We start from the raw sequence: 24,602 nt of genomic DNA on the forward strand, positions 1-24,602 counted from the left end.
AACAGCTTTATTGCATTCCCATTTTTACGTTAGCTCTTTCCCACAATTACCATGAATATACCCATAATAACTGGACAATGCAAATATGGCGATTTACTGCCAAATTATCAGAAACATAAACCACAAAAAATCAAAACAGTTCTTCCAACTTCTCTAATCAATAACCCCCTTGCTCTTCTTGTTCTTACTTTCTAATGTTCAAGTTGTTAGAAAAAAAACTATTTTATTCATGTCATCGTGACTGATAAACACAGAATCCTGCTTAACTGATACTGACAACGTTACCATTAATTCTCTGTCCTTCCGAATACCCTCCCTTTCTGTCGAGGGAGTGGTCTTTTGCTATCTGCATGTAAAATTTCTCTTCCATTCAAGATCCTTCTGACTGCTACCAATTTAACATCTACTCCCCTCTTGGATTCATTGATCATGATCCTGGCTATTTAAAAAAGCGTTCCCGGACACCGATTAATTCTATTCAGCCAGATCTACCACTTCCACATGTAAAAATGCTATTACTAATGTAAATACCTATACCTAATTCTCTCCCTTTTCTTCTCTTCTCCCAGTTCTATTACCTTGTTATTTGTAACTGCTTCCTTCTACACTAATAGGTTATTCAATTGTTCATTGTACACCCCTGTTATATGTAAACCGGCATGATGTGTTTGCAACATGAATGCCGGTATATAAAAATTTTAAATAAAATAAATAATGATCCTACAAGAACCACTAAACCACCATGTGACAGCTTCTGCTTTTCTTCATGCACTATCAGGCCTACAATATTATTGTCCCCACTCATACTTTAGACCAAATATTTTATAACAAAGAGTTTATAAAATTGGCTGATAACCAAATTATCTGCATCGTTTATCCCCTGGTCTGAATCCAGTCTAATTGAACTCCGAATTCACCTAAAAACAAATTCCACTACGAACTCAAAACCTTTGCCTCATTTGCCTCTGAAACACAAAAAATAATTATACCCGATCAATCTACAACACTTCTCGCTGACAACCTTCCTAGTTCCATCTCACATGATGTTAATTCTACAGCTGAATCATGGAATGAAAACTATATCAACAATTTTAGATTCCATAGCTCCTATTTCTAATTCCTATCATAAAACAACACACACAGCCCCCTGGTATTCACCGAAGCTGAAAGCACAAAAAACCAAATTACGGCAAGCTGAACATTTGTGGAGGAAACACTACCAGAGCTGCCTCAGAAAATATGTGACCCTAGCAAAAAAGAACTTTTATTCCGTAAAAATCAAAGCTGCCAATGGTAACAACTCGGTTCTATTTTCTATTGTGAAAAAATAAACTACATCACAGAGTTCTAGTTTTCCAAACCTCAATAGCAATCTCTGTAATCAAACTGCAGTAGACTTCAAACAGAAAATAACTGATATCTTCAGATTTTGTACATTTACTATACCCATTGATCTAGCACAAAAAAGGGCCTCTTTCTCCTAAAGACACAGAAACCCTACCCCGAGCTCTTAATAAAACAAACATTTCATTCTCCTCTTATTAAAAACCACTTAAAAATTCTTATGTGGATGTAGTAACTAATTTAATAAAGCAATCACTGAGCTCTGGTATTTACCCTGATTATTTTACATTGACCTCTATCTTACAGATCCAGAAAAAGAAAAATGAAGATTTTTCTAATTTAATTTCACAAAACCACTGTGGGAGTAAAACATTAAACACAAAACGTAGCAAATCACATAAATCCATTGCAAAATTACTTGTGAAACCTAGAACCCTATGTTCAATGTTATTTATTTATTTATTTATAGCTATATTTGGATCTAAGATGTGATTGTCAAGCAGAAAGCTTGATAGAAATTTTTTTTTTTTTAAAGTTTTAAGAAAAATGGAAGTAGTTAAGCTCCTGACCCAAAGCCTGGGGAAGAGAATTGCATAATACTGGCTCTGCAACGGAGAAAGGTCTTGCACGGTTTATGTTATCCAAAAAGCTTTTACTTTTGACACACAGAGTATGCTGGGGGCACGTCAGCGCTATGCCCATGAAAGGAGCTGAAATTCAAGCCTCCATAGGATAGGGACCCAAGGTATAGCCTGCCAGTGAGGATGCAAGCAGCTGACTACAGTAAGCAGTCACGTACGGACACAGGTTAAGTGCCTAACCAGTTTTAGTTTTTAAAAAAGGCTAAGCGCACTATTACTCTAACATGAGGGCTTTATGCCTAAATTTCATACCTTGCCCAAACAGGTAACCCCTCAGAGCCTCCGCCTCTCTCAGACCTAATGACATGTTCTTTTTCAACATCCAACCAGTTATAGCTTTCAAAGAATTGGCTCAGTCTGCAAGAATATAAAAAATAGTTGGGCCCTGCATTAATCAGGGCCATAGCTGAATCTTCCTGAACAATAGGCTCAGTAACGTGAATGGAAATCCAGGTGGGGAAAACAAGTTTGCTAAATCTCTCTTTTCCATATTTTCCATTCCCCAATGGTCATTGCTGGATAATGGTTTTCAGACACATAATTAAATGGTGAAATATAAAATAAAATAAAAAAGATAAGCATAAAATAGCAATCAAACTCCCAGCAGCTTCCAGAAGAAACTGTTTCAAGCTGAAAATCCTGATTTTTTTTCCCGACATCCCTGCTGCATATACAGCACTAGTTAGCCAGATAAATGTTCCCGGCTACCTATCATAACCCCACAGTGGTTGAATATGGATCCCCATGTGTCTATTACGCAATCCACTTCCTTTTAAACACAGCTCAGCATTATTCAGCTTCTTTTAGATTTGGTCTGCAGAATTAACAATTTTGGTTTTAATGCAGATACATAAATACATTAAAAACATACAGTCCTTAAAAGAGGAATGCTTACAGTATGAAGTAAAGGGGACAATATAAGGTGCTTGTCAATGTATCAGAGAGGCTGCTGTTTTCTCTGGAACAGAAAATGTTGATGTGTCCTCGTATACAGTCAGACTGAGACTGCAAGACATTACTGCTTGGCATTGCATCAGGTGGCAGAAAATTCCAAAACATGAGCAGTTAGGCACCCCTTGTGCACACCATCCTCTTGAAAACAGGCAGATGCAGGTGTCTGAGGGACACCACCTGCCTTTTACCTGGAAGTATACATATGCACAGTCGGTAAAGAAAGAGAAAGATGTATTCATTGCATGATTGCTAGCAAGGATCTTATAACAGCAGCAGAGTCTCTTGGTAGGCCAGTTCCAGCTGTGTCCATGCACAAAACCCCAGTGTTTAAAAAAAAAATCAGAAGAGTCACTGCAGTAACTCTTCCCAGGAAATTGGTTTAGAAAATACTTCCCTTTCCAGCCACAGGTCATAGTTCATTTGAAAGTCTTCTGGGAGGTCCACCCTTTGGCCCAGAACACTTTGCAAAGAATTATCTACAGGTAGGAAGTCAGGATTGCTATGTGTTTGGTCATATCTCCTGGAGTTAAACCGCTCAATGTTGGCTCTTAATGCACACTCCTCAGCCTGGAAATCCCAAGGACGAGCATCTAGGTCTGACAGAGAAGCAGAGTATAAGGGAGAATGAAATAAATTGTCTGAGCACATTTCACGCACGCCGAGATAAGATTTGTCTCATCTCAGCTATCAATTCCATCTATGCCCACTTATACATACAATGGCACACCCCCCCCCCCCCTATCTACCTCAACCCATCTCAACCACCACTGGTGACACTGGCTTCTGCTCATACCAACAATGGCTCTTTTGTCTCTGACATCAAGTTCTAGCCATAGCAACACCTATTCTTAGAGATTAGCTGCCAGTGGCTCTCTCCACAACAAAAACTCACTCCTGCTACTGCTGCCAACTGTTCACCTATGCTCCTCTCTGCAGATTGCATACCATTGCCATAGGCCCAGTCGTCATTCAGTCGGTGGCGCACTTTCTGGTAGATGGCAGACATGGTTTTCATGTTGCTTTTTCTCCACTGACGGCCAAGGTACTTGGTCTGTACTTTCAGTAACTTGAGGACGTAGAGCTGCATCATGGCTTGTTTCACTTTCAAGGCTCGTTTCAAGATGGGGGCCGATTTAAATACCACCAGCATCTTTAAAAGACATTACAATGGAAGAGAGTCTTAAAATCAAGCCTTATATCACAGAAAGCACAGTCAGCTGTATATACCACAACACCACTTCAGTCCCCTACATTCCCTCCTAGCCTGAACAGCTCGTACTGCCATTGCTCTCCTCAGTCAGTCTGCACTGCCATTGATCCAGTTTCCTGCCTACCTCCCCCACTATGCTGCCTCAGGCTCCTGTCCTCCTTCCCCCAACCAGCTTGCAATACTACTGCTCTGGTTGTGCCTATCCTCACTGGCTCTGAGAGTCACATCAAAGCCAGGCATTGCTGGTGGGAGAAGCTGGGCACCAGAAGAAAATGTGGGAGTGACTAGACTACAAGGGAGGGGAACATGGATAAGCAGAAGGAAACAGAACGAACAGAAAGATGTCAAGGGGGAAGGGAGACAGGAGGACAGACTGGTGATAGAGGAATGAAGGAGGGAAAGACTGGACAGGAGGGAGCAATGAGAGAAGACAGATCGCAGGAGAGAAGAGAAATCAAAGACTAAAAGCAGAGCAAGTGAGGAAAATCAGCAGCAGCTTTCAGTAGGTGGGAGGAGACTACATGGGTCTTAAGAGTCCATCTGCCATCATATTCTATATTTCTTTCTGTAAGAGAAAAGAAGTCTTGAGGCAGGAGAAAAATTAAAATGCAGAAAGAAATTAAAATATTATAAAATTTCGAATGAAAAATAAATGTTAGGTTTTTTTTCTTCAATAAAAATGGATAAATGCGAATCTTTGCAAATGTGCTACAGACTTTCTCATATTTCTCCGACCGTTGCTAAGAATCTATTGCAGAAAAGAAAGCAGCACGTTACAGCATAAATGCAGAAAAGTTTGGAAGGGAAGAGGCCACAGAAACCTGCGATGTCATGACAGTGCAAAGGGCACCGAGCAGATGTTCCCACTCTGTCCATAATTCTGAATAATAGAACTTATTATGTTCCCATTACATACAACTTGGGTGCTGGTGCAGCTGTGCTCACTGGGAATTTAAAGAGTGCTCAGTCATTGAGGTTGAACTCACCATAGTGCGGGAGTGTTTCCATTTCGTAAGTTTGTTTAATATCCTTAGGAGATTTATACAGGAGAATAAATTTCGCCAGCAAAACTGATTGTTGTCTCCAGCTTCCTGAGTAGTAAACACAAATAGCAGAAAGTATTGCAGAGAACGGATCGAAAGGTGGGCGTGCTTAGGGCAAGGAAGCAATCACAAGGATCTAACAACAGTCATGGATATCCCTTCTCACTATGACAAGGCCACCTGCTATGAGAGAGGGTCTGTATCCCCAGATTTAGCTTCCAAGACGCTTATCCCATGCTTCCCCACTCCAAGGTTTCCTAGCATTGTTGCCTCAGAATATGGTCCAGGAAACCCAACCCTCCCTGGTCAGAGCTCCCACCCTTTCCTTTGCAGATATCGCTTTGGTTACATGGGGATAGAGAGCATTGGTTCCTCACCAGGCTTTCTGCTGTCAGCTCTGGTAGATCATGCACCACACAATAAGGATAATCCAAGACGGAAATACTTAAAGAGAAAGAGAGAGAGCGAACATATGAATCTGCTACCAAAAGGTTACATTGATGAAATCCCTCTACTCTCACATTCTCAGCCTAAGACTTTTTGTATGAGTTCTTTCCAGAATTTCTAGGGGTGGCAGTGAGTACATAAATCTATTCCTGCTGCTAAGTTCAATCAGTTTCTACCACTCCAGCTATGAAGCTTCACTTTGCCCCCTTGTATCCTGGTCTGAATATGAGAAGCCATGGGGAAGAAAAGCTACTTTTCAGTAGCTCAGGTTGGTGGGGAATGCAGTACTAGATGCTCCCCTGCAGAGAGTGAGGCTAATCTTGGACTCCTCCATGGGACATGGCCCAGTTACAGCTAGCAAATTCGCTCCATCTCATCCAGCATCCTAGCAGCAGATGAGTAGATGAAATATATGAAGCACAGAACATGTGTGGCCCTGCTCTCTTGGGTTCCAGCAGGCATGATTTAGGGATTCACTGAACCCAGGGTGTTTAATAGTCTGTAACTGGTCTATTTGCCATACACATTCTGAATCCAGCTATACTATTTGCCTCCAAAATATCTCACAGCAATGAGTTTCACAGGTTAACTCTGTTCCTTATTTGTTTTAAAGCTGTGGCCTTACAAAATGGGCATTCCTAAAATTATATGTAGAAAATACTTTAGGAAAAAAACCCCCAAAAAAGTGAGCCTCAGGAAAAAAATGAGGCAAACACAACTCAGAGTTGCTTACCTGTAATATGTGTTGGAGGAAAGAAGGATGTTAGTCCTCACACATGGGTGACATCAGATGGAGCCCTGATGCAGAAAACTTATGTCAAAGTTATGCCTAGGCACAATGAGCATGCCCAGCATGCCCTATTACACGCGTCCACACGGGGTCCCTCTCCAGTCTTGTAATAGAATTAAAGTCTTCTTCTGTCTCCATCTGCTGTCCTGGACTGATCCGGGTACGTACAGGGAATTAAAAATTTAAAAAAAGGAGAAACCCAATTCTGCAGGGTGGCGGGTGGGTTTTGTGAGGACTGACATCCTGATGTCCTCTGACAAAGGAAAATTGGTTCTTACCTGCTAATTTTCGTTCCTGTAGTACCACGGATCAGTCCAGGACAGCTGGGTTTTGCCTCCCCACCAGCAGATGGAGACAGAAGACGACTTTGCGGACTCTGTCCTATACCCCTGAGGTGCCACCTAGTGTCTGCCAGTATGATTCAGTACCCAAGCAGAAAAACCAGATACAAAAAACCATAACTATGAACCATAAAAACACCTCCCTCGCAGAACAGAGGATATGAAAACACTACATAAACCGTAATGAACCCGAACGTCAACAAAAATGCAGAGAATAAAACTTGCATAGAGAATGACCAGCCACCAGCCGAGCGGACTCTCGTCTTCCTGGGCGGGCGTCTGGACTGATCAGTGGTACTACAGGAACGAAAATTAGCAGGTAAGAACCAATTTTCCTTTCCCTGTACGTACCCGGATCAGTCCAGGACAGCTGGGATGTACCAAAGCTATCTTAACCTGGGTGGGACAGAGAGTCCCGCTCGGAGCACACTGGCCCCAAAGGAACCGGGCTCTGGAGCCCGGACATCGAGCCGATAATGTCTTGCAAAGGTATGCGGAGACTGCCAGGCTGCCGCCCTACAAATTTCCTGTGGCGACACCTGCTGACACTTCGCCCAAGACGTCGACTGTGAACGAGTAGAATGAGCCTTAAGGCCAGAAGGAAGAGGACGACCCTGAACCAGGTAAGCAGAGGAAATCGCCTCCTTCAACCATCGGACAATCGTTGACTTAGATGCCTTAAGAACAACAGCAGCACTAAGCTAAGAACCAAATCCCTAACCTAGCACCACTGAGAGACACTAGGCTTTGCACCTCCACCATCTGCTGGAGACAGAAGAATACTGGCAGACACTAGGTGGCACCTCAGGGGTATAGGACAGAGTCCGCAAAGTCTTCTTCTGTCTCCATCTGCTGGTGGGGAGGCAAAACCTAGCTGTCCTGGACTGATCCGGGTACGTACAGGGAACACCTGTTACAGGTAAGCAACTCTGCCTTCTCTGAGGGCAAGCAGGATGGTAATCCTCACACATGGGTGGATACCAAGCTACAGGCTGCCCCCCAGTCAAAAAAAGGTAAGAGTGGGAGGAAGCCTGAACCCAAACAAAGGGACCTAACGCCGTTTCTATCGCTAGCTACACACCAAGCTCCAGCTAATCCTCAAACATTGCCAATGCCAAGACTAACGGAGGAAAGAGGGGTAGCCACATCTTCCTCCAACCCTCCAGGTGGATCGGTGACTGGCATCAAGACCGGTGGAGACAGTTGTGGACCCTTGGCACCAGAGGATTGGCACTCCTTGCCACGGGGTTGCTTCGGGGGCATCGCTGCAAAATCCGGTGCATCCTTGAGCCTGGCAGCGCGCATCAACAGGGATCAGTGCCAATGCTTCTTCGGCTTCCCTCTATTCCCCAGTGCCGAGGCTGATGAAGAACAGACATCCTGATATGATACAGACCTTCAGATACTTGAAAGGTTTTAATGATCCATGGTCGTCAAACCTTTTCCATTGGAAACAATTTCATAGAACTAGAGGGTCACAATTTGAAACTCCAAGGAGGAAGACTCAGAACCAATGTCAGGAAATATTTCTTCATGGAGAGGGTGGTGGATGCCTGGACCGCCCTTCCAGTGGTGAAGACTAAAACTGTGAAGGATTTCAAAGGGGCATGGGATAAACACTGTGGATCCCTAAAGGCTAGAGGATGGGAATAAATAAAGCTTAACCGGCATGGAGTGGCAGTTACTACCCTTAACAGAAAAGTGGGGGTAACCTGCACGCAGCGACAGTTACTACAGTGGAAACATGCTGGGCAGATTAGATGGACCATTTTGGTCTTTTTCTGCCATCATTATATATGTTACTATCCTTAACCTGGAGGACATCAATGGTGGTCGATCTCTGGCACCCTGTCTGCTGGCGACATTGATGGAACCAACGGTCCCGCCGATGTTGATGGCTCGGTGTCCTTCGGTGCAGCTCCTTGGTCCTTCAATACCAATGTCGATGGCTCGGACTTCTTCGACCCGAAGAGTTGCTCCATCTTGTCGAGTCTAAGTCGATGTCCCTTTGGTGTCATCTAGGCACATAAGTGGCAACCCCGGCTGTCACGCGATACCCCTTGGCAGAGGAGACATGTCTCATGAGGATCCGTAATGGACACGGTCCTCTGGCACCAGGGGCATTGCCAAAAACTGGACGTGGCCACGAGGGACGAAACAAAAGGGACACTAATGGAAGATTATGGTGGCAGATGTTGATGGCTGGCGAGTACAGATGCACCGCAGCCATGGGGGAACAACTGCAAAAGGAAACATATGAATCGCCGAAAACCCTGATTAGGAGACACTATGGGAAGGCACAGAGACGGACCCGGCGATAGAATAATAATAAAAAAACACGCAAAACACCAAAAAAAAACAACCCAGTTTTCCACAAGACCAAAAACAGCTAAAGTGAGCTCACTCACACAGCGATGTTTACAGCTCTGGAGACGGGCCCCGTCTAGACACATGGTATAGGGCATGCTCAATGTGCCTAGCCAAAGTCCTAGAAACTCTGACATATGCTTTCCACATCGAGGCTCCATCTGATGATGTCACACATGTGTGAGGACTAAAAAACCAAAAACTTGCTATGCACAAAATCTAGAGAGGGAAAGGGAGCCAAATAAAATATGTGGTCAATATAATCTTAGGTCAAACCAGAAAACATCTCAATCATTTCTCCATGTCCATAGCTTCTATTTTACATTTAATCTTTTTACTGAAGGATTTCACAGGCATAATACAGAAACATATGGCACACTGGTGGTTTCTTTCTCTACATAGCACATGAAAGTCAAGAAAAAAAGATTAGAAAGCCAATGACTACTCTTGTGAAAATCCCTCCCTACCTTTATAAAAGAAACAGACAGACAAATTGTAACATGGTTTATTTTAATTTTAAATGTAAGTCTTCATTTATTTGCTGTTACCTCAAAAATTATTTTACTAAATGCCCAAACAAGAACATTTTTTTAGGAATAAGAACACATTATTGAATATCCAAAATTTCCAGTGTTGCAAGTCAACTGGCAGGATTCTGTAGAAATCAACAAAATTCTCCCATTTCCACTTTCTTCATTGACCTCTATTTTTATTCTCCGCAAGTCTGTGCAACATTTTTATCAATACCCGACTCGACCAGCTGCAAGGCCATTATATGCTGATGTGAAGTCCAGAGGACTCCTGACGCACGCAGTGTTCTGGCTGGGATTTTCAACACGCTGCACAGATTTGCTGAAAATAATAAATAAGAGAGCACTGAGGGAGAACTCTGCAGATTCCTAGAGAATACTACAGTTGCAAACACTGCAAGTTTTGGACAGTTCAGTGTTCTTATTAAAGTTTTTTTGGGACATTTAGTAAAATAAGTTAGATAATAGCAAATAAATGAAGGGGGAATTTAAAATGAAAATAAAAGCTATGGACTCAGAACTGAAAAGATGTTTTCTGGTTTGAGCTAGGATTATATTGGTGAGCCTTTCATTACAATAAATTTGTGTATAGCAAGTTTTTGCTTTTAATTTTGCCCCAGTTTTTTTTCCTGAGGATTATATGTCACTTTTTTTTTTATTCATATGGACAGGTGCCACATCTGGTCTTCTTCATTATTTTAGAGAATAATTTTTTCCCACCTACTCAGTCTGAGGAGAGAGAGAAGACAACAGATATAAACAATTATGAAAAAGTGTGGTGAAAGTAAGTAGAAAGTTACTACATTACTATATCTCACAGTACAAAATTGAGGTTCTCTACATTTGAGTAACATGATGCATTGTTTTCTACTTTGTCCATTCCTCCATCCCCTGCAATCCTGCTATCAAGATTACCTGTTTTTGGCAGTAATATAGGACATGATGTTTTGATTGAAGAATTTCAGAATTAATGGAATGCAGTTTGCAAACACCAGGTGCTGGGCCATGTACTCAAACTAAAAAGACAAATACGGAGTTGGTACCTGAATGTGATTCGAAGTGCCGAGAAAAGAAATACAAATCAAATAAATAAATGAAAACATTGCTGAGTAAGAAATATGCAGGGAAAGCAAAGAGAAGGCGAGAACAGAGTCAAAGGTGAAAGGGGTAGAGAGGCCAGAGAAGGGGTGGAGAGAACAGGTTAGACGTGAGGAGAGAAGGGGTGAGCCTCAGAAGAAAGGATGCACAGCACCCTGTAGGTATAGATTTCCAGCCCTGAATAGGAAGTCCTGCCTGTAGCTTAACAAAAAACATTTCAGCCTGGCAGACAAGACCAAGGCCAGAAACATCTTCTGCAGTAAAAAATAAACAAACAAAATAAAGTCAAGTAGCAATAAATAGATCAGCTACCAATTGAGTATTGCAATTCACAGATAGGTGACCAAACAAGCCAGGGGCAGATGTTCGACAGAAGGAAAGTGTCAGCAGTTTTGTCTAGGTCATTAAAGTGGCCTGAAGGACAGAGGTGACCGGAATATATACCAATGCGGTGTTTGGTATCAGAGAAGATGACCAGGGGCTGTCCCTCTTACGAGGACAGAGCACAATCAAGCGTATTCCAGGTGGAAAGGATATTCAGATTCAGGTATTTTTGCATCTCTCTCATGCTAAGAGAAAGCACTGGATCCAGACTCAGTAACATCTGAGATCAGACATGTTTCAAGGAAGAAACCCCCAAGGTGGAGACAAAAGCTCCAAGGAGCCCTCCACATACCTGATAGACATGATTCAGTTTGAAGTGCTTGAGGAGTAACAAGAGAACAGCTGAAATGGCCTTGACAATAATTTCTTTGTGTCGATTCACATCCACTCCTAGTTTCATGCTCTGCAGTACCGTGGTGCTGAAAAATAAAACACACAATTATTTGGCTCACTAAGGACAGCACACGCATTGAAATGCCTTCCTTTGCAGTGACATATTCTCAGGAGCCTGCTGTACCAGCAGAGGGACAAGGATGACGCAACACCCAGCAAATATCCAAGATGCAGAGAGAGAGAGAGAGAGATACAAAAATAGCATGGAACAACCATCATCTGCTCCTTAATTACAAATCCTATAAAGGCTGAGAGGAAGCCTAGAAAATGCAGGAGTGAGAATGCTTTTCCATGACAAATACAAATCAGTCTGAATCATGGAAAAAATATACCAGACTCCAGTCCAGGATAATGTAGCTTTATTAAGAAATGAAATCACAGGGAGAAACTACATTATTTTTATTTATTTATTTAATACTTTTTTATGCCGGCATTCGTAGGACACATCATGTCCGTTTACAAGTAACTGAGAAAGGAAATTACAATGAACGGGGGAGGGGGGTTAACTGGATGATATACAGAGGTACAGGAGAAGAGAGTCAGCAAGCAGAGCTACAACTATTTGCATTCATATTAGGATTAGATATGCAAATGAACTAATAAACAATGTTAAGGGGCATGTGCACTTATGAAACTTATTTACAGTATGACAGAGGCAAGTGCACGTATGTTCAATTAAATGCTGGTGCAAGGGGGGTAGGGAGGGAGGGAGGGAAGAGGGGAAAAGGAGTGGAGGGGGTGGAGGGAACAGGGTACATTAGAGTGAGGGTACTTTCAGGGAGAGGTTGCTAGGGGGTGAGAGGGCGGGGTAGGGGGAGGCTAGGGATGTTAGGAGGGAGGGTACAGAGGTGGTAAAAAGGGAGGGAGCGGGGGGGGGGGGGGGGGTACTGGGATGGTATAGGGGAGTAATCTGATATTAATGACAATCAGAAAACTTAAATACAGTTTCTAGACCAGAGACCCTACAGCAGGTTTTGGTTTTATTCAAAATTGCCTCAAGGCTTAAGTTTAAGTTATTAATGCAAGGTATGTAACATATCTTTAATAGATATGAGAACTACTCAATCTTGCTTAATCTCAGAGACCCTGAGTGGCTCTAAAACATGTTGAACTCAGTCTTGTGATGAAGGACTCAAATATTCATCTGTTATAGTGAGCTAAATTGAACTGAGGGGGCCCCACTACATCATTTTCCAACCAGTATTGTATCCGAAGTTGTTGCTTGGAGACAAACAGCACAAAAATGTCAGCAGCACCAGTGCTGGCCCCAGACATAACTGCTGCAGGATGTGTCAGAATCTCAAGCTCGTTCACAAACAAAATCACTTCCTAGAGCTCAAGGCAGAGACTGGACTTACGGCATCTCCTCTGGCAGGACATCGGCTAGGATATTAATAGAATCAGTCTTGGCTTTGGAAGTGGGAGCTGCTGCCAGGAGGATCTTCAGTAAAGCAATCTGGGGAAAAACATTGGTGCGGTCATGGTGGCAAAATACTGACCAAGAGAAAATGTGGCACAGATTGAAACAAGATCTGAGCAACAGCAGTGCTGACAGCATGCACTAGGAGACTATAAATTATTCACGAGAAAAGACGTGGCTGGGAACGCACCACAAGGGAAAGGGGACGGTCTTAAAAAGTACTCAACATGTCTGCCAGAACATAGCCCCCGTTTGATGGCCAAAGCCTCTGTAGAGTAAGGAAAAGACGCTATTCCATCATACATACAGGTGGCTCAGATAATGATGTGGTGGTAGTTTATTACCATATACTGAGGCAAGCTGGGCAGGAGTCCTTGATAAAGTATTTCTGAAGGGACTTGTTCAACTTCCTCTTGCCCCTGAGAAGACAAAACGACCATTAGTGTTTAGTACAGAAGATCAATCCAACACCTGCAAGTTTCTCAACCCTCTAAGACCCAACAGCCAGCACGGACCTCTGAGGACACCAATTACACACTTTTTAGTTTATCTTTTTTTTCTCCAATGATTATATTAAGAAAACTGGTCAAGGGATAAAAGTCAAACTCTCCACTAGCAGCAGGGAGTCTCCCATCTGTTTCCAAACTGAGTTAGTGATCTTCCTATGGCTTTTACAGAGAGACATGAATCCACCTGCCTCAAAGGAAAATTAGTTTCTTACCTGATAATTTTCGTTCCTGTAGTACCACGGATCAGGCCAATCACCTGGGTTTTGCCTCCCCTCCAGGAGATGGAGACAGAGAAGTTTTTTTCAAAACAATCCTGGCATATATACCAAGGTGCCACCCACAGTCACTCAGTCTTACGTAATGTCAAAGCAGAATGGAACAAAACCAAACTAACCAACTGACTATCTGTCCAACTATAATACGGCTGATACAAAACCCCCAACTGGGAACAGAACTCGCCGAACCAAAAGAACAAGCGAGAAAAACAGTACCAATACTCAGAAAAGAAAGTTATATGAGCGGACTCTCCGTTACTTCAGTGTACACAGTTAAGGGCGGGACTCTGGACTGATCCGTGGTACTACAGGAACGAAAATTATCAGGTAAGAAACTAATTTTCCTTTCCCTGTATGTACCTGGATCAGTCCAGACAGCTGGGATGTACCAGACCTGACTTACCTAGGGTGGGAGCCGGAGAGGCCCGCTCGGAGCACTCCGTCTCCAAAGCCCCCGGAGTCTGAAGTTTGCACATCCAATCTGAAATGTCAAGCAAACGTATGCAACAACTTCCACGTAGCTGCCCTGCAAATTTCCTGAGGCGAGACTTGATGACATTCCGCCCATGAAGCGGCCTGTGACCGCGTGGAGTGGGCGCAAAGCCCCACCGGAGCAACCTTACTACGCAGTAAATACGCGGAATTATTGGCCTCCTTTAGCCAGCGAGCAATCGTAGTCTTGGAGGCCATACCACCTCTCTTCGGACCATTCCACAACACAAAGAGATGGTCAGATATCCGGAAAGGATTCGTGACCTCTAGATATCGCAGCAGAGCCCTGCGCACATCCAGTTTCCGTAAATCCTTCAAGGCGGGATCCGAGTGGGCCACAGCTGAAAAAGAGGGAAGCTCAACAGATTGATTCATGTAGAATGAAGAGACTACCTTCGGGAGGAAGGTAAGAACCGTCCACAAGGAAACCCCAGAATCAGAAATGTCCCTGCACGACAACGCCTGCAACTCGGAAACTCGACGTGCCGAAGAAATCGCGACCAAAAACACCACTTTTAGCGTGAGATCCTTCAGCGTTGCTCGTTTCAATGGCTCAAAAGGAGGGGCACACAAGGACGATAGAACCAAATTGAGATTCCAGGAAGGACACGGCAGGTGAAAAGGAGGGCGTAAGTGCTTCGCCCCTCGTAGGAAACGTGCAACATCTGGGTGAAACGCCACCGCTACGCCCTGGATCTTACCACGTAAACAACCAAGTGCCGCAACCTGTACTCTAAGGGAACTGCAGGAAAGCCCTTTGGAAAGACTCGCCTGAAGAAACCCAAGAATATCAGGGATCAATGCCCGTGTGGGTTCTATCGTGCGTCCAGCACACCAAGTACCAAATACTTTCCAGACCCGGACATAAGCCAGGGAAGTGGATGGTTTTCGCGACCTCAACAACGTTGCCGCCACCACCGCATCAGAATAACCCTTATTCTTCAGCTGTTGCCTTTCAAAAGCCATGCCGCTAGACAAAAGCGATCCGCCTCTTCCAAACAGATGGGACCCTTGGTGTAGAAGCCACTGATTCCCCGAACCGTAGCGGGTGTGCAGTGGTCAAATTGAGCAGATCCGCGAACCAGGGACGTCTTGGCCACTCCGGCGCCAAAGAATTACCTCTGCCGGATGAAGCTCTATCCACCTGAGCACCTTGCCTATCAGCGGCCAGGGAGAAAACACGTACAATAAGATGTTCGGCAGCCAGGGAAGGGCAAGGGCATCCACTCCCTCTGCCCCTGTTTCCTTGCGACGGCTGTAAAATCGTGGAGCCTTGGTGTTCTTGAATGTGGCCATCAGATCCATGGATGGCCTGCCCCACCGGTCGCAGATGAGCTGAAAAGCTTCGTTGGCCAACTCCCATTCTCCGGGATCGAGATGGTGACGACTGAGAAAGTCTGCCTGTATGTTGTCCACGCCAGCGATGTGAGATGCTGCAATACTGGCTAGATGCTCCTCTGCCCAGCTCATCAATTGTTGTGCCGCCTCTGCCACCGGGCGACTCTTGGTTCCTCCTTGGCGATTGATGTAGGCCACCATAGTTGCATTGTCTGACAAGATCCTGACCGATTTCCCCCGAAGAAGCGGGAGAAAAGCTTTCAATGCGAGAGCCACCGCCCTGGTCTCCAAGCGGTTGATCGACCATTGAGATTGGAGGTTGGACCACAGTCCCTGCATCGACTTCCCCAGACAGACCGCTCCCCAGCCGGAGAGACTGGCATCTGTGGTGACGACCGTCCAGTCGGGAATTACCAGGGGAACCCCACACGTCAGATGTTCCGAGACCAGCCACCAGTTCAGACTGGCCATCGCAGAATCTGTAACAGGAAGTAGCAGATGATACAGCTCTGACACCGGATTCCAAGGGACAGCAAAGCTGATTGTAAGGGACGCATATGAGCAAAGGCCCAGGGCACCAACTCCAGAGTGGACGTCATAGAGCCCAATACCCTCAGGTAATCATCCACCGTAGGCATCTGCATGTCCAACAAGTCCCTTACCTGGCCCTGGAGCTTGACTGCATGTTCTGCGGTGAGGAAAAATCTGGTCTAGACCATATCGAATAGGACTCCCAGGAACTCCAGAGACTGGGAGGGGATCAGATGACTCTTGGCCAGATTGATCACCCAGCCGAGCAATCGTAAGAGCTGTAGCACTCTGTGTATTGCTGACTGGCATAGAGTTTTGGATTTGGCTCGAATCAGCCAATCGTCCAGGTAAGGATGGACTAGGAAACCTTTCCTCCGGAGCTGCGCTGCAACCACGACCATAACACCTTGGAGAACATCCTGGGTGCCGTGGCAAGACTGAAAGGCAGAACTCGGAACTGATAGTGACTTCTCAGAATACAGAATCTGAGGAATTTCTGATGCTCTGACTGGATGCCGATATGAAGATAGGCTTCCGTGAGATCCAGAGAAGCCAGGAACTCCCCTTGCCGTACCGAGGCGATGACTGAACAAAGGGTTTCCATCCAGAATCGAGGTACCCGAAGGCACCTGTTTACCCTTTTCAGGTCCAAAATTGGTATTTATTTATTTGTTGATTTTTATATACCGACATTCATCGGAACATCATGCTGGTTTACATTGTAACAAATTAACAAGAGAGTGAAATACAATAAACAGGGATGGGGAAGGGGGGAGCAGCAATGAAGGAGGAGAGAGGACAGCAGTAGGAAGGATAGGGAAAGAGAGAAATTTGATAGGAACATTCGAAGAATGTTCATGACATGGATCATATCAAATCGGTTTACAAGGAACCTGGGGGTTAACATTAACAATCAATTAACAAGAGGTCATTAACAAGAGGCAAAATTACATTTAACAAGGTGGCATAAACTTGGAATCTGAAGAAGGATCAAGGAAAGAGGAAGAGAGAAAAATAATTATGGATAGGCGGAGCTTCGCTACATATATAGCGAGGTGAGGTTAAATGGAGAGGTCCATAATTCGGAGCGTTTACGGGAAAGCTTGGAGGAATAGCCAAGTCTTGGCCTGAACATTCCTTCCTCTTTTGGAACTACGAAGTAAATGGACTAACGACCCCTTATTTGCTCCGCGGACGGAACCGGTGTGATAGCCCCCAAGGCCAATAGGCACTGGAGCTTGCCTAGCACTGCCTGCCGCTTCTTGTGGTATGTGCAAGGAGATATCAGAAATTTGTTTCGAGGGCGCTGTACAAAATCTAAAGCGTAACCTTGACTTATGGTGAGGACCCACTGGTCCGACGTTATCTTGGTCCATTCCTCATAGAAATGGGAGAGTCTGGCCCCCACGTTGGGCACACGATGGCCGAGCGGTATCGAGGAATGAACAGGCAGTATCTCATTGAGAGGTCTTGGCCCCCGCTGCCGCCTGCGGGGCACCTGGTCTGCCAAAACGTCTGCTGCGAAAGGACTGAGACCACGACTGCTGCCGGTTAGAACTTGAGTGAAAGGATGACCCGGACGACCATGCTGGCCTGGGTCATTTACCATCACGGAACAGAGACCGAGCCGCAAAAGATCCTCTCGACTTCTGCTTGTCCTCCCAGTAGTTTATGTACCTTGTTCTCTCCCAGGGACTGGATCATGTCCTCCAATCCCTTACCGAATAACAGTTTCCCTTTGAAAGGAAGTGAGCCTAGATGGGCCTTGGACGACACATCTGCAGCCCAATTCCGAAGCCAGAGGAGCTGCCACGCAGCTACCGCCACAACCATGGATCTGGCCGACGTGCGTTCGAGGTCATAAAGAGCATCAACGCTATAGGCGATGACCGCCTCCAGTCGATTTGCCTGAGCAGCCCTCCCCCACCGAAGTGTTGGAATTGGCTTGGAGCTGCTGTGCCCATCGAAGGCTGGCGCGTAATGCAAAATTACTGCACATTGCAGCTCAGACCCCTAGTGCTGAGACTTCAAACACCTTCTTGAGCTGCAGCTCTAGCTTTCTGTCCTGTAAATCCTTGAGGGCCGTTGCTCCCATAACAGGGATTGTGGACCTCTTAGTAATAGCCGAGACTGCTGCATCCACCTTAGGGATACGTAGCAGCTCTAAGGCGTCCTCCGGAAGGGGATATAACTTGTCCATAGCCTTATTAACCTTTAATCCCAAATCTGGGGTGTCCCATTCTCGGAAGAGAAGATCCATCGCTGAGAAATGAAACGGGAAGGAAACCGTAGGACCTCTGAGACCCAATAAGACAGGATCCATAGCTCCCAGCCGGGACTCTCCCGGCGGTGTCTCCAGGCCTAGCTCCTGCAAGATGGCCGGAATAAGCGAAGCCAGTTCATTCTTCTTGAAGAGACGAACCACTGTAGGATCATCCCCCTCCATCGCCGGAGATACCCTGCTGAGGCCTGGAGGGAGATCCGCATCACCCTCAGCCCCCCTCCCCGGGGGCTTAACAGGCGGCTCTTGCTCATCCTGAGAAGAATCTATATCCGTGTCCACCGGCATGGAGCGTAAGGGCCTCTTACCTCTAACAGGGTCCCCTGATGACCTGCCCCTCTTCCTAGTCCCCCGGGCGTGCGGCGGCAGCAAAGAACTCTTGAAGCAATGTTTCTTTCCCAGCTTTCTGTCTCTGAAGGCCTTATGCATTAATAACACGAAGTCCGAGGAAAAGGAAGAATCTGAGGAGGATTCAGTGGCCTCCTCAGGGCTCTCCTCGTGAACGGGAGAGGCTGCCCCCGCAGGAGCGCCCCCCCCCCCGGCAGGAATTTGTTGTGGGGAGAGTGAGGGGGTAAAATTTCCTCCCCCATCGCTGCCCGCGTGGCCTCTCGAACTGTGCTCAAATTGGCGTCCGGTCATCAGACAACACACTATCAGCGCCTGCACGCGCCACGGCCCGCGACGGTCGACCGCGACCCCCCGAACCGCAGTGGAGAATCCTTCATCCCCTTGCACGCAGTGGGAGCAGATGCCGTCCCTTGAGAAACGCGAGCGCGCCGAGCCGCATGCGCGACAGGCAGAGCCCCAAGGCATCGTAGGCCAGGCAAAGGGGAAAGAAAGGCACACAACAGCGAAATAAGTCGGCGAAATACATTGCTAAATCGGCTGCCCAGCCCCCCTGATAAACCCTTACCAAGTTTCAGAGAGCCGGCGAGCATCAGAAAAAAAAACCAGTGTGTTTTTTTTTTGTTATAATATACCGACTTGTGAGCTGTCCCCGGTTCTGGAAGGCAGGTCCTGCTCCTGTGGGGGTGAGTGGGCCGGGCTCCCCGGTTTCGCCCCTGCGCTGATGGACAAAACTGAAGAATCAGGGTCCTCAACCAGAGGGGTTGGTCCTCTCAGGACTTAGCAACCCCCCTGGGAGGCTCTCAGAACCACTGACTGGAACTGGACTTACAGAATTAACCAAAATAAAAACTCAAACCCTGACTAAACTACTACACTATTAAACTTGCAGCAATCAGGGAACCAGAAGAGACTGTGGGTTTTGCACCTCCACCATCTGCTGGAGACAGAGTAAGACTGAGTGACTGTGGGTGGCACCTTGGTATATATGCCAGGGTTGTTTGAAAAAAACCTTCTCTGTCTCCATCTGCTGGAGGGGAGGCAAAACCCAGGTGTCTGGACTGATCCGGGTACATACAGGGAAATAAAAATAAGGCTATGATGCCACAAATTCATGGGGCACAGCCTAAAGTACTTCCTCAAATACAACGAGAGGCACAGCAAAAGACACCCACAACCCTATAAATACAACCTGAAATGGAACTCACTCCTGAGAGCGGGCATCGCAGATACTCTTCTTCCAGCTGAACCTGGATCTCAGCAATAGATGTGTACTTGTGCTGAGAGGGAATAAATATTGTAGTGTTACTATCCTAAGGCTTCTCACATGTGCATTCATTCCCCAATAAGACTATCACTGGCTTCAACAGTCTTGTAACCAATATCAAGAATCACATATCTCAAATGATTGAAACTAATATGAAGGAAATACGAGCTCACCAGCTTCAGAGTCCTGATGCTTTCATGGATGGGTCTGGGTAATCCCACCACAGTGTTTGTATCACTAAGAGAGATGAAAACACAGAATCCATAATACAAGGAATGATCCACCCACATTCACTCTCACACTGCATGCCCTAATATTCCAAGTTATTGACATGGCCACAGTCCAACAGCAAACGCAAAAAGAACATCATCACTGGCCCCACGTAACCCAGGCTCCAAACGAATGAAAGAAACTTTCAGTCCTCATTAGGAAGTGCCACGTCAGCTTTTTCTTTTGTAGTGCAGAGAAATGTTTTCATCTATTTTCATTATTCTTCCCCAGAATAGCTGCCATCACTGGCCAAGGGCCAAAATCATCTCTGCAGAGATGACATCCCTCAATGTCACCTTTTGGACTCCTCGTCCCTGTAAATTGAGGCATCATCAACAGAACACAAACAGGATGCCTGCAGAAATGGGTCTTAAGCTTTAGAGAGTTCTGCATTCTGCATCAGGTCAGTGAGGAGTCAGCTCTTTCAAAACGCCTCATCCTCTACCCTTTTCCCTTTACTGAGCTGTAATGACTTTTGCAGACAATCTAAGGCCGAGCTGACTGTGGAGAAATTTTTACCTGTTCATTTTCTTTCCATGAATCCTGCCACACCAGATCAGTTGAGATGTGGAGGAGGAGGAGGAATAGCCTAGTGGTTAGAGCAGTGGGCTACGAACCAGGTCACTCCTTGTGACCTTGGGCAAGTCACTTTACCCTCCATTGCCTCAGGTACAAAAATACATTGTAAGCCCTCTGGGGATAGGGAAATACCTACAGTACCTGAGAATGTAAACCGATGCGATATCTCAGATCGAATGTCGGTATATAATAAATAAATAAATAAATAAATAAATGTCCCCTTAGGAGCAGATGGATGCAGAGGAAAAAAACTTTTCCTGGGTAGCCATCGCCCCTACTTAAGAGGTGGTGCTCCTATAACAAAGCACTGAACAGATCAAAAACAGCCAACTGTAGAAAGATATTAAAAACTTTAAATGTGTGGAATAAGAAAGGATTTTCTCTTACCACATACCACACCATTAAGAATAAAGAAAAAAAAACGGAGCAACCACAGGAAAGCTAAAAACAATCAAAGGCTGACAGAAGAATAAAAACTTTATTACACAGACATGTATAGGAGAAAGACCCGACGACAAGGTCACTTGCTTCATTTGCAGCCTAACTTCTCTGTAGAGTTCTGGACTGGTATAGCAGGCTTCAGGGAAAGAGAACTTATATGTACAAATTTCTCCTTCCGTTTCATCCTACTACAACAGGCCACTCCAGACAAGTAGGAAATAGCAAAGCTCATCCAGTTCAGGAGGGAAAAAAAAAGAAGGCAGCTTTGAGGACAACCACCCCAAAAGCTGCATCCTGCTTAGCAAACACATCCATTCTGTAATGCTTTGCAAAGGAATGCAACAACCACCAAGTAGCTGACTAACAAATATCCACCGGCACTACAGAAACTGCTTTGACTCAGGAAAATGACTGAGCTCTAGTAGAATAAGGACTGGTGTTTGACAACCTCTGAGCTTATATGTCGAAGAAAGAGTCTCCTTATCCACTATAGCTTTGGAGGCTGTTTCATCCATGCACAAGCCTCCAAAGACGATAAACAACCTCTTTTACGAAAAGGATTAGCAACCTCCAAATACCTAATGAGTACCCGATGGACGTCCAAAAATCTCAAAGAGTGGTCACCCTGACACTTCTCTTTAGAGAAAGCTGGAAAAGAAATAGACTGATTAAGGTGGAATATTGACAACCCCCTTGGGGGGAAAAGGCATGGATTGAAGAGAAACTGAATCCACCACAAAATTCCAAAACATATCCCTACAGGAAAGAGCCATAAGCTCTAAAATTCACTGGCTGAACAGACTTAACAAGAAAACAGCTTTGAAGGAAATACCCTTAAGTGAAGTTATGTTTCAAAAGCTCAAAGGGAGGCACCATGAACACCTTCGGGACCAAACTGAGGGAATGTTTTCCTAAAAGGAGGCTGCAACTTTTAAACCTCAGCAAAGAAAGCGAGACACATCTGGATGAGAAGCTATCGAGATCAAGCTGAATTCTGCCCCTGAAACAGGCGACAGCTGTTACCTGAACCTTCAAGGAGCTCAAGGCCAGAGGCTAAAATACAAGGGTTATCCGAAAGCCAAGGAGAGAATGATCATTCGCCTTCAATAAGGTGGAAATTACTGAAGAATAACCCTTCTTTCTCAAACATGACCTTTCAAGAGCCGGGCTGTAAGATAAAATGAATTTGGATTCTCCATCAGGACTGGACCCTGCACCAACAGCCCATGAGCAGAAGACAGAGAGGCTGGTCGAGTTGGAGTCTCAACAGATCCGCGTATCACGGCTTCCTTGGCCAGTCCGAAAACACCAGAGTACTCTCCTCTATTTGGTGCAGAGTCCCGTCCCCATCAGAAGCCAGGGCAGAATTTTGTGAAGGAGATCCCTTCTTGACCAAAATTGAACAAGGGCTTCTATTCCTTTAGCTCCGCTTTCTCTGCAACAACTGAAAAAAAGATCATTGTACCCTTGTAATTTTGCAAATCGCCATCAAATCCATGTCAAGCATATCCCACCTGTGCACTATTTGCTAAGAAGAGTTGTGGCTGAGCTCCCATTCACTCAGGTCCAGAAGAATCCTGCTCAGAACGTCAGCCTGCACATTCTCACGGCCCAAAATATAAGCCACCATCAAAAACAGTAGATTCTACTCCACCCAAGGAAAACGAAAACTTGTTTGATACTCCTGGACTCGTGGTTCCTCCTTGCCTGTTCACATATGCCACAGCCATGGCATTGTGGAAGAGGAATCTAATCGCCTGCCCTTGATCAGTGGAAGAAAGTGCCATAAAGAGAGTCTTAGGGTTCTGGTTTCCAACCTGCTGATGGATTAAGCCGTTTCCTTCAGGAGACCACAGCCCCTGGGTCATCTGATCTAAACAATTGTTTCCCCACCCTGAAAGTCTAGCATTTTTCTTTTTAAACACTATTTAACAAGTTTTAGGCATTCAAATCAAGAAATACAAATATGCACTGATGAAAGTGTACATTATCGGCATCCAGTCTCACAATGCAATCAGAAACACTGCAACAACAATCCAAAACTGACCAATTCTGAACATTTACCTTTGTGCATCAATAAAGTTAAGATATCTACCCCATTGTCTGTCGATACTTGTATCCTTTATCTATCAATTCATACCGCAACTTTTCTATAGCAGCAATGTTCTCCACTAGCCCCCACCAGTGGTCCATGGACGGGTGCAACTTCCAAAATTGTGCGATGGTGAATCTGGCAGCCAGAATTAATTAGCTAATAGAGAGATGTAGGATGAGCGACCCATGCCAGACCCCAAGAAACCCAGAGTTGGGCATATGTTAACTGGTATACTCAGATATTAGACATTTCCTGCACAATTTTCCTCCAAAACCAGGCTATCCCAGTACAATACTACCACATCTGAACATAAGTACCCTGTTCCCCACAGCCTTTCCAGCAACAGGAGTCGTATGTTGGGTATATGTTGTACACCACACATCTTTGTAAACAAAATTCTCCAAATTTTTCATGCATAATATCCATTAAAGAGAGGTTGGCCCCTTGCCCCCTCTTCTGTATATAGTATTTATTCTATTTTATTTCACTTTATATATTTATTGCTCCGTTCACCCCTTCTTTATTTTCCTACTCCAAGTTAAGGCTTCCTTGTTATAATGTAACTGTATGCTCCGTATCTCTTGTTGATTGGTTAATTTTATATTCTTAGTTTCATTGTAAACCGAATTGATTTGATTTGTATCAAGAAAGTCGGTATATAAAAGCCTTAATAAATAAAAATAAATAAATATATCTTTGTAAAATGAATTGCAGTACAATGGAGACTAATCATCAAAGCAACCCTTCTGGGGCATATGGAAATCCTATGTACCACTGCCCAAATCCTTTTCCAAGCTTTTGCATCAAAATCCATCCCAAAATCATCATTCCAAGCACGTATAAGCGAGCCGGAGTCTCAGCTCCAAATTTGTGCAATAAATGCCCCAATACTTATTTGTTTCTCCTTTCAATCATGCTTTTAAAGTACAGAGATAAACTTTCTATTTTATTAAGTGGGCTTAAGGGAGATGGTAAACTCAGCCTACCCCCCCCCCCCCCCCCCCCCCCCCCCCCCCCAAAGCTCGTCTAATCTATAAATATGTAGCCTGCAATTTGTCCTCCAACTCGTATCAGGACTAAGTAGACGAATATGACAAAAATTCCTCCTCATCCCACAGCTGTTCCACTAGGAGCAACCCCTTATCTCAGGGAAGAAAGTGCAACTCGAAATATTTGGGTTCAAGGGAAGGGCAATTTCACCAGCACTTCCTGCGTAT

The 24,602-nt window shown here is 45.0% G+C and overlaps 1 protein-coding gene across 3 annotated transcripts in view; it reads right to left on the minus strand.

The window, feature by feature from the left end:
- Window positions 1-2,755: 2,755 nt before the first annotated feature.
- The window catches only part of STRIP1 (striatin interacting protein 1), an 83,941-nt gene continuing 62,094 nt past the window's right edge, over window positions 2,756-24,602 (minus strand). For 2 of the 3 annotated variants that reach the window (XM_029574121.1, XM_029574120.1), the window contains exons 12-21: window positions 20,174-20,237; window positions 19,942-20,013; window positions 13,307-13,381; window positions 12,901-12,998; window positions 11,442-11,568; window positions 10,583-10,683; window positions 5,570-5,636; window positions 5,136-5,240; window positions 3,885-4,089; window positions 2,756-3,535 (exon numbers count right to left, since the gene is read on the minus strand). In XM_029574121.1, coding sequence (XP_029429981.1) covers window positions 3,288-3,535; window positions 3,885-4,089; window positions 5,136-5,240; window positions 5,570-5,636; window positions 10,583-10,683; window positions 11,442-11,568; window positions 12,901-12,998; window positions 13,307-13,381; window positions 19,942-20,013; window positions 20,174-20,237 — 1,162 coding nt within the window. In that variant the 3' untranslated portion in view covers window positions 2,756-3,287. The remainder of the gene's footprint in view (window positions 3,536-3,884; window positions 4,090-5,135; window positions 5,241-5,569; window positions 5,637-10,582; window positions 10,684-11,441; window positions 11,569-12,900; window positions 12,999-13,306; window positions 13,382-19,941; window positions 20,014-20,173; window positions 20,238-24,602) is intronic. The other variant, XM_029574122.1, reaches the window with a different exon arrangement.

Source organism: Rhinatrema bivittatum, chromosome 12 (genome assembly GCF_901001135.1).
Source record: "Rhinatrema bivittatum chromosome 12, aRhiBiv1.1, whole genome shotgun sequence".
Lineage (NCBI taxonomy): Eukaryota > Metazoa > Chordata > Amphibia > Gymnophiona > Rhinatrematidae > Rhinatrema > Rhinatrema bivittatum.